The following is an 11,047-nucleotide window of genomic DNA, read 5'->3' on the forward strand; positions in this document are numbered from 1 at the left end:
CAAAATTAATGCACAGAAATCTCTTGCATTCCTATACACTAATGATGAAAAATTTGAAAGAGAAATTAAGGAAACACTCCCATTTACCATTGCAATAAAAAGAATAAAATACCTAGGAATAAACCTACCTAGGGGTACAAAAGACCTATATGCAGAGAACTATAAGACACTGATGAAAGAAATTAAAGATGATACAAACAGATGGAGAGATATACCATGTTGTTGGACTGGAAGAATCAACATTATTAAAATGACTATACTACCCAAAGCAGTATATAGATTCAATGCAATCCCTACCAAACTACCAATGGCATTTTTTATGGAACTAGAACAAAAAATCTTAAAATTTGTATGGAGACACAAAAGACCCTAAATAGCCAAAGCGGTTTTGAGGGAAAAAAAACGGAGGTGGAGGAATCAGACTCCCTGACTTCACACTATACTACAAAGCTACAGTAATCAAGACGATATGGTACTGGCACAAAAATATAGATATATCAAATATAGATCAATGGTACAGGATAAAAAACCCAGAGATAAACCCACGCACTTGTGGTCAACTACTCTATGACAAAGGAAGCAAGGATATACAAGGATATACAATAAGTGGTGCTGGGAAAACTGGACAGCTACATGTAAAAGAATGAAATTAGAACACTCCCTAACACCATACATGAAAATAAACCCTAAATGGATTAGAGACCTAAGTGTAAAACTGGACACTATAAAACTCTTAGAGGAAAACATAGGAAGAACACTCTTTGACATAAATCACAATAAGATCTTTTTTGATCCACCTCCTAGAGTAAGGAAATAAAAACAAAAATAAACAAATGGGACCTAATGAAACTTTAAAGCTTTTGCACAGCAAAGGAAACCATAAACAAGACGAAAAGACAACCTTCAGAATGGGAGAAAATATTTGCCAACGAATCAACAGACAAAGGATTAATCTCCAAAATATATAAACAGCTCATGCAGCTCAATATTAAAGAAACAAACAATGCAATCCAAAAATGGGCAGAAGACCTAAATAAACATTTCTTCAAAGAAGACATACACATGGCCAAGAAGCACATGAAAAGCTGCTCACCATCACTAATTATTAGATAAATGCAAATCAAAGCTACAATGAGGTATCACCTCACACCAGTTAGAATGGGCTTCACCAGAAAATCTAGAAACAACAAATGCTGGAGAGGGTGTGGCGAAAAGGAAACTCTCTTGCACTGTTGGTGGGAATGTAAACTGATACAGCCACTATGAAGAACAGTATGGAGGTTCCTTAAAAAACTAAAAATAGAATTACCATATGATCCAGCAATCCCACTACTGGGCATATACCCAAAGAAAACCATAATTCAAAAAGACATATGTACCCCAATGTTCATTGCAGCACTATTTACAATAGCCAGGTCATGGAAGCAACCTAGATGCCCATCAACAGACAAACGGATAAAGAAGATGTGGTACATATATAAAATGGAGTATTACTCAGCCATAAAAAGGAACGAAATTGGGTCATTTGTTGAGACGTGAATGGATCTAGAGACTGTCATACAGAGTGAAATAAGTAAGAAAGAGAAAAACAAATATTGTATATTGACGCATGTATGTGGAACCTAGAAAAATGATACAGATGAACCGGTTTGCTGGGCAGTAGTTGAGACACAGATGTAGAGAACAAACATATGGACACCAATGCGGGAAAGCCGTGTGGGGTGGGGTGGGGATGGTGGTGAGATGAATTGGGTGATTGGGATTGACATGTATACACTGATGTGTATAAAACTGATGACTAATAAGAACCTGCTGTATAAAAAATAAATAAAATAAAATTCAAAATTTAAAAACAAAACAACTAATACTAAACTTCCTTTGGGTTATTTGTATAGAAATATGTTAATATAAATGTTTCAGACATTACATGAAATTCCTAAAAATCTTATATATTCTGGTATAATGTTAGCAGTCATAATTCTAGTTATTATTTTAAAATGTATATCTCAGAAATAACTAAATTTCCTTGTCAATTGCATTATTATGAACTTTCATCAAATCTTTAACCATGGTCATTTTTAAGTCTTTTGTCATTTACAGACAGTTCTGGGTGTACTCTGATGCTTTTGCAAAAAAGTTCCTATAAAAGTGTTTCATCTTCTGGGAATTCATGGAAAAGACTCTGACAAGCACAGGTTTCTGGTAACTGACTATACTGCTGAACTGAATGAATAAGCATTTTCTGAACTCTAATGGAAAACTGATGAATTCATAAAAGTGCTAACAGAAGATCAAGATGAAAAAAAAAATTAATTACATGGGACTGAGTGAACTGATGAGGATGATTATAATTTTTGTGACTTGCTGTTTGAATAAAAAAAAAAAAAGAACTGTTAATGATGAAAACTTACTATGCCATGGCTTAGTATGGCCTGACTTGGAAATTTAGTTTCAGAGGCTTTTGTGAATATACCAAGGAAAGAGGACCTAGATGTATCTTATTCCCACAGACCGCCAATAAATATTTGCTTAACGGAGAAAAAATTAATATATAGTATAGGAAAGAACCTGACAGATGCTTAACATTATTGAGTGATAGCAATGCCCAAACTCTTCTGTGATCAAACACTATGAAGTATCCTCCTAAGGATAAACTTATTACAAATAAGAAGTGAAAATTCAATTATGGAGATGCTTTCAGTTTCAGCTCTGATATGCAAAAACTTGGAAGTTGTTACTGTATCTTGTCCTTACAAGATAATGCTGTACAAAATGAAAATCAATGACTTTTCTCAGACGTGATTAATAAAACATGTAACTACGAAAGAAAAAACAAAATAGGTGTAGGGTTTCTCTGGTGGCACAGTGGTTGAGAGTTTGCCTGCTGATGCAGGGGACACGGGTTCATGCCCCGGTCCGGGAAGATCCCATATGCCGCGGAGCGGCAGGGCCCGTGAGCCATGGCCGCTGAGCCCGCGTGTCCGGAGCCCGTGCTCCACAACGGGAGAGGCCACAACCGTGAGAGGCCCGCGTATCGCAAAAAAAAAAAAAAAAAAAAAGGTGTAACCACAGACCGCCAATAAATATTTGCTTAACGGAGAAAAAATTAATATATAGTATAGGAAAGAACCTGACAGATGCTTAACATTATTGAGTGATAGCAATGCCCAAACTCTTCTGTGATCAAACACTATGAAGTATCCTCCTAAGGATAAACTTATTACAAATAAGAAGTGAAAATTCAATTATGGAGATGCTTTCAGTTTCAGCTCTGATATGCAAAAACTTGGAAGTTGTTACTGTATCTTGTCCTTACAAGATAATGCTGTACAAAATGAAAATCAATGACTTTTCTCAGACGTGATTAATAAAACATGTAACTACGAAAGAAAAAACAAAATAGGTGTAGGGTTTCTCTGGTGGCACAGTGGTTGAGAGTTTGCCTGCTGATGCAGGGGACACGGGTTCATGCCCCGGTCCGGGAAGATCCCATATGCCGCGGAGCGGCAGGGCCCGTGAGCCATGGCCGCTGAGCCCGCGTGTCCGGAGCCCGTGCTCCACAACGGGAGAGGCCACAACCGTGAGAGGCCCGCGTATCGCAAAAAAAAAAAAAAAAAAAAAGGTGTATAGTGGTACCTCATGGTTTTAATTTGCATTTCCCTAATGACTAATAATGTTAAGCATCTTTTCTTGTGCCTTATTTACCACCATATATCTTCCTTACTGATGTATTTGTTCAACTCCTCTGCCTGATTTACAAATGATATTTTTGCTTTCTAATTGCGTTCTAAGAGTTATTTATGTATTCTTGATACAAGTCCTTTATCACACATATGATTTGCAAATACTTTCTCTAAGTCCGTGGCTTGTCTTTCATTCTTTTAAAAGTGTCTTTCAAAGAGAAGTTTTAACTTTGATAAAGTCCGGTTGATCAGTTTTGCCTTTTCTGAACCACGCTTTTGGTGTCATATTTAAGAAGTTTTTGCCCAACTCAAGGCCATGAAAGTTTTCTCCTAGGAGTTTTATAGTTGTAGATTTTTTTTTATTATTATTTTTTAGTGGTACTCGGGCCTCTCACCGCCACAGCTCCTCCCGCTGTGGAGCACAGTCTCCGGACGCACAGGACCAGCGGCCATGGCCCATGGGCCCAGCCACTCTGAGGCATGTGGGATCCTCCCGGACCAGCGCACGAACCCGCATCCCCTGCATCGGCAGGCGGACTCTCAACCACTGTGCCACCAGGGAAGCCCTAGTTGTAGATTTTGCATTTGATTTTATGATCCATTTTAAGTTAATTTTTGTGTATGGTACAAGGTATGGTTTGAAGTTCTTGTTTTGGTTTGTTTATTTTTTTGTTTTTGGCACATGCCTATCCTGTTATGCCAGCACCACTTGTTGAAAGGCTATCCTTTCTCCACTAAATTGTCTTTACACCTTTGTCAAAAATCATTTGTCCATATATGTGTGCCATATGTGTGCGGGTTTGTTTCTGGACTTGCTATTCTATTCCACTGATCTATTTGTCTGTCTTTGCACCAGTACCATACTCTCTTGATTACTTAGCTTTACAATAACTCCTGAAATCAGGTAATGTTAGTCCTTCAACTTTGTTTTCCTTTTTAAAGTTTGATATACAACTTTGGCTATTCTAGGTCCTTTTCCTTTCCATATGAATTTAAAAATCAGATCATCAATGTCTATCAAAAAAAAAATCTTGCTGAACTTTAAAAACAAAACAAAACAAAAAAGCCTGCAAGGGACTTCCCTGGTGGCGCAGTGGTTATGAATCCACCTGCCAATACAGGGGACATGGGTTTGAGCTCTGGTCCAGGAAGACCCCACGTGCCATGGAGCAACAAGCCCGTGCATGACAACTACTGAGCCTGCACACCACAACTCCTGAGGCCATGCACTTAGAGCCTGTGCTCTGCAACAGGAGAAGCCACCACAGTGAAAAGCCCGTGCACCACAATGAAGAATAGCCCCCACTGACTGCAACTAGAGAGAGTCCACACATAGCAACAAAGATCCAACACAGACAAAAATAAATTTTTTAAAAAAACCTGCAAACTTGAAGATAGATCAATAAGATAATACAACTCAAAGAACAGAGAGAATGAACTGAGGGGTTGAGAATTGTGGGACATAATTAAGCACAGTAACATACACAAAATGGGAGTGTCAGAGAAAAAGGAACGGAGCAAAATATTTTTAAAAATAATGCCTGAGAACATCCCAAATATGATGAAAAGCATTAACCTATGTATCCCAATTGTTCAACCAAGTCCAAGTACGATAAACATAGGAGAGCCATACACAGACTTAATGAAATGTTGAAAGCTAAAGACAGAAAATCTTGAAGCACTAAAAGAAAAGTAATTTATCCATACAAGGGAACTCCAATAAGACATCACTTATATCTCATCAGAAACAATGGAAGCTCTATGGCAGTGAGATGACGTATTCAAAGCGCTGAAAAACAAAACTGTCAACCAAAAGTTCTATATCAAACAAAACTATCTTTCAAAAATGAGGGCAAAATACAGATATTTCTTTCCCTCCACTCCCCCCCAAAAAATTCATTGCTTGGAAATCTGCCTTATAGGAAAAACTAAAAGAAAGTCTTCAAACTGAAGGAAGTAAACCCAGATTGCAATTTCTAATCACCATGATAAAACAGAAAGAACTGGTGAGATAAGTAATTATATGACAGTATAAATGCATATGTCTTCTTCCTTCTTTTAATAAATATAAAAAGCAAGCATGTAAAACATGTATATAGTTGTAGTCCTAGGCATTTGACATATAGTTAATATATTGGGTGGGGGGTGAGTGGGATGCAGCAGTGATACAGGCCCTGAGATGACAGGGTTCTACAATGGCTTAGGTCCAAGGGTCCAGGGTCCTGTAGCTGCACAGCCTGGAAATGGTGGGCCAAGATTCCAATTCTGGCCCTAGTGGAAGTCACAGAGCAGCAGCAGCGTGTGCCCAGCAATAGCCTGTTAAAGTCACAAGTCAGGACCCATGGGCTGGGGTGCAGAGCCCCAGCAGTGTGGCCGTGGTAATTGTGGAACAGAACCCTGACCCAGGGTGAGGTACAAAGTAGCAGCATTTTAGCCCCAGCAATGATAGGTTAAAGCCATGACTTAGGCTCCAGGAATGGTGGGTAGCTCAGCAGCTCAGCCTAGGTAATGACCAGTCAAAGCCACAACTAGGAATACACAGTGAAGTCCAAGCAATAGCAGAATTGCCCCAGTTATGGCAAGACAAAGTACTAACTTAATACCTGTGGGCAGGGCACAGAGCAGGAGCTCCAGTCTCATAGATAGTCAGGCATTGTGGCAACTCAACCAGGGAAAGCAAAGTACCGGAGTGATGGGGCCCCAAGTGTCAGATCTCACCACAGCAACATTTCCAACCTCAGGAAAGACACAGAAGCAGGGACTCTGGGCAGCTCTGTGTCTGCTGTAATCAGTGTTGGTGAAGACTGTGGAAGTCCTCAGTAGCAAATACTGCAAACCTTTATGATGGTGAAGCTTGCTGGGATTCTCCTGCTCTTCTTCTCCCCATGGGGTGAAATCCATTTGAAGGAATTTCTGTGGGTGCCAAGCTGCTCTGAACTGGAGGATGAGGTGATGGAGGTAAAATCTTTCCCAAGCTTTTTTACAGGGCCATCCTCAGTTTTTACAATCTGCAGGGTTTCTGCTGCTTCTTCATTGTAGTCCAGAGCTTTCCCAAAGTAATTTACATTGGTTTGTAGTTGCTCATTTATTTTTTTTTTTTTTTGCTTTTATGGGGGATACAAGTGTTGGGACCTCCTAACCCTCCATCCTGTTGATGTTACATTATCTCTAATTCTGTGTCAAGGGGACTGCAGACACAAGAGCCTCTCACTTGTCACTGTTGTTACACTATTTTTCTCTCTTACATAATAACTGATTTGTGTGTGCAAAGTCATCGACTTTTAGATGGGTGATAGCACTGATGAAATAATATTAAACACCAGTATAAACATGAAGTGTTCTACACTTTGCCCTTTCACTTGATTTCCACAGCTGTGACTATTCATATAATGTAGTTATTTGAGGCACAGGAGTTATAATTTAACATCCTGATTGATTTCTCCTTGGATATAAACATGAGCAATGGCAAAAGGATAATGTAATTTTTGAAAAGTATTGCATATGAACAAGATGTCTGTGAAATGGCTCTCACTTCTGCTGCTACTACAGCTGACTTGCTACTTTAGCTCTGGAAGTTGTGGAAAGGTGCTGGCACGACCAATGAAATACAGTCATTGGATGAATATGAAGACAATCCTGGATGAACTTGTCATGATGGGTCATAAGGTGACTGTTCTGACAACTTCAGCTTCCATTCTTATTGATCCCAACAAACCATCTGCTATTAAGTTTGAGACTTTCCCTATGTCTTTAACTAAAGATAATTTGAAGCATAACATCAAGCATTTGGTAGAGAAATGGACATATCTGGCAAAAAATTCATTGTGGACATATTTTTCATAATTGAGAAGTTTATTTTGGGAACTTTCTGATATGCTTATGAATATCTGTAAAGATGTTGTTTCAAACAAGAAGCTGATGACAAAACTACATGAATCAAGGTTTGATGCTGTTCTGGCAGATGCTGTTGGACCCTGTGGTGAGCTGCTGGCTGAGGTACTTAAAGTATCTTTAGTATACAGTCTCCGCTCCTCTCCTGGCTATTCAGCTGAAAAGTATAGTGGAAGGCTTCCATTCCCACCATCCTATGTACCTGCTACGTTTTCAGAATTAAGTGATCACGTGACATTCACGGACAGGGTCAAAAATATGATATATGCACTTTATTTTGACTTTTGGTTCCAGACATTTAATGAGAATAAATGGAATCAGTTTTACAGTGAAGTACTAGGTAAGTCATATTTTTAGTTGGTAGCATGAAGTCCTAACTTTCCTAGTGCCTTGGAAGGTGAGTTTGTATAAAGTAACAGAATTTTGTCTCTTATAAGTGAAACAAGGAAATGAAAATATAAAATGATTTCATAAGTATTATCAAAATATTAAATTATAGGGTAAAGTATAACCCTGTTTCCCAGTACTCATACAGATTCTCCTCCAGGAAGTCATAAAACACAAACTGAAGCACTTAGGACTTCTCTAAGCAATTATATATCTATATTACTAAACTTCTTTTTTTAACTTAAAAAAAATCACTAGAAACCTCATAAAATGCCTTGATAAGTGAAGACAGGTAGATTGAAGAGTTACACACATATTTGTAGCACAAATATTTAGGTAGCATTTGGAAATTGTTTCTACTTGTGTAGCTCGGTTTCCGTATTATATGATATGATATGATACAATACCAATATGATGTACACTATACACATACATATATATTTGCTTTATTAGAGAACACTTTCAAACATCTTTGGCTATATCATTCCAAGCTCCTTTCCAAAAACTACCTACTATATTCACATGGCAATACTCTCATTTGATCTAACTCTTGTTGTTTTAGTTTATCCTTCCAGGAAGACCGACTACATTATTAAAGACAATGGGGAAAGCTGAAATGTGGCTCATTCGAACATACTGGGATTTTGAATTTCCTCTCCCACTGCTACCAAATTTTGAATTTGTTGGAGGCCTCCACTGCAAACCAGCCAAACCCCTGCCTAAGGTTACCTATTCTTATTTATTTTGTTTTGTTTACATTGCATTTTCAATAGGAATAATCCTGTGTTCTTTATTTAGAATATTTAATTACAGTGAGAGAGATGTGGGATGCTAGATAAAGTGACTTACCAATTAGAAACTCATATATTTATTTCTATACCAACACAAGTATCAGAATTTCATTATCAATACAGAATAAAGTGGAAGACTTTGAGAATATGTCAGTAAAATTATTACTTTCATTATTCAATACATAATAAAGCATCAGACTTCATTAAAAGAATTATTATAAAAAATTAAAAGAATAATTATAAAATGACTAGCATATTCCAGAAATAAGTGCTAATATGTAGAGAAATGGTGTAGACACAGTTTCTGCCATCTGACACTCTACCTGGAAAGATAGAATACCAGCAAGTAGTAAAAACTGTGTGAAATTTTTATAAGGAAAGACTACAACACTAAGGAAACATCCAGCAGGAATCACAGATATTATCCCTGAGGCATTGATAATTAAGACAAGATCTGAAAGATGTTCAGGATAGGGCAGGGGTAGAAGAAGGCACAAAAGAAAAGCCGGTAGAGTAGTAATGACAGTTTCCAAGAAGTCTAAGTTTAGCCTAAAAAGGAAGAGTTTGAGTAAAGAGGCAGATGATGCTGGAGAGGTAAGTTGGAGACAGATAATTATAGGGAGTTTGAAACATCTAGTAGGAGCATTAAGGAGAAAATTAAAAGGGTAAAGAAAGGGAGAGAGATGTTCACATAAAAAAAAAACACACACACAGGATGTAGTTACTGGGTTGGATTGTAGAGGGGCAAGAGTGAAAAGGGACATCATTTAGCTGGTTGTTGCAAGATACAGGCAACAATGATGGAAAACTAGAATACAATGTTCATAGAGTTATGTCCGCCTTAACTCTTATAATAATAGTACAAACCTCATATTGTTGTGGGGAAAAAATCTGTTAGTATGTATGAAACACCCAAAATGTCTCTGGAACATACTTAGTGATCCAGAAAAAATGTTACCTATTGTCTTTATTGTTATTTTGTTGCTATTCCATGCTGTCAATAACCCAATGTATACCAGTCACTTAGATCTAATTTCTAAATTACTAGAAACTGGTTTTCCAATATATCAAGATTATATAATCTAGCAAAGTCCTAAAGAGTAGATATCCCAAGGAGTTGTTTAAAAGTAAATTTTAAGTTTTTAAATGAAAAATAAAGGGAATTAAAATTTTAATACATGTAATAAAATTTAAGTTAAATAAAATATAATTTAATACATTTAAGTTAAAGTTGTTTTAATTTTAAGAATTTTTTAAGGTTTGGCTATCTGATCAGCAAGATAAAATGATAAAATTCTTTTCTAAGGATTGAGATTCTTCACTGGCGCACTAGCCAAAAAGAACACCATTCTTGAACAATATAAATGTATGACCTAACAATTTGTGGAGCCAAATTCAGCATTTCCTAGCTTTCACATCAGCATTTAAACCATTCCTCATTTGAAATCCCAGGGTTTTACAACTTGCAGAATAAAAGAGATAACTTAGTTTATTAGGATAGGTGTTTTCTGCCTATACCAATCCTATAGAAAACCTCAGTAAAGCTCCCTTAGGGATGTACATCTCAACATCATAGCTGCCTAACAGAATGAGCACAGGGAAAATATACACTGCATATATAAGAACCATAAACTCTGCACATACACTAAACAGCAAATAATTTGTACAACTTGAACCTGAAAACTTCCCGTAGTTTAAAAATACAAAGAATTCTCTTCAGTTTATAGGATGCTATTCCTTATGAAGGAAAGCAAGAATCTAATCTATTTTAAATTGATATGATCTCTTTTAAATTGACTTAAGGGCTTCCCTAGTGGCACAGTGGTTAAGAATCTGCCTGCCAATGCAGGGGACATGGGTTCAAGCCCTGGTCTGGGAAGATCCCAGATGCCACGGAGCAGCTAAGCCCGTGTGCCACAACTACTGAGTCCGTGCCCTAGAGCCTGTGAGCCACAAGTACTGAAGCCCGCATGTCCAGAGCCCATGCTCCACAACAAGAGAAGCCACCACAATGAGAAGCCCGCGCACTGCAAAGAGTAGCCCCCACTCACCACAACTAGAGAAAGCCCGTGCACAGCAAGGAAGAACCAATGCAGGCAAAAATAAATAAAAGATGTGGTACATATATACAATGGAATATTACTCAGCCATAAAAAAGAACAAAATAATGCCATTTGCACCAACAAAGTCTGAGATAAGGTTAGTGAAAGTTCTATGCTATCTAACCCTAGTTTTTGAAAGATGTCCCTGTTCTCATTGCAGGAAAGTGATAGCATTAGTAAGAAGGGAGGTTAA

General features: G+C 37.6%; 1 protein-coding gene across 1 annotated transcript; it reads left to right on the forward strand.

The window, feature by feature from the left end:
- Window positions 1–7,184: 7,184 nt before the first annotated feature.
- LOC112397404 (UDP-glucuronosyltransferase 2B4-like) lies at window positions 7,185–11,047 on the forward strand. The gene is given in 3 exon segments (XM_024741597.1): window positions 7,185–7,914; window positions 8,537–8,685; window positions 11,015–11,047. Coding segments are annotated over 3 exon segments (912 nt in total).

Source organism: Neophocaena asiaeorientalis, unplaced genomic scaffold, assembly GCF_003031525.2.
Source record: "Neophocaena asiaeorientalis asiaeorientalis breed wild unplaced genomic scaffold, Neophocaena_asiaeorientalis_V1.1 scaffold445, whole genome shotgun sequence".
Classification (NCBI taxonomy): domain Eukaryota; kingdom Metazoa; phylum Chordata; class Mammalia; order Artiodactyla; family Phocoenidae; genus Neophocaena; species Neophocaena asiaeorientalis.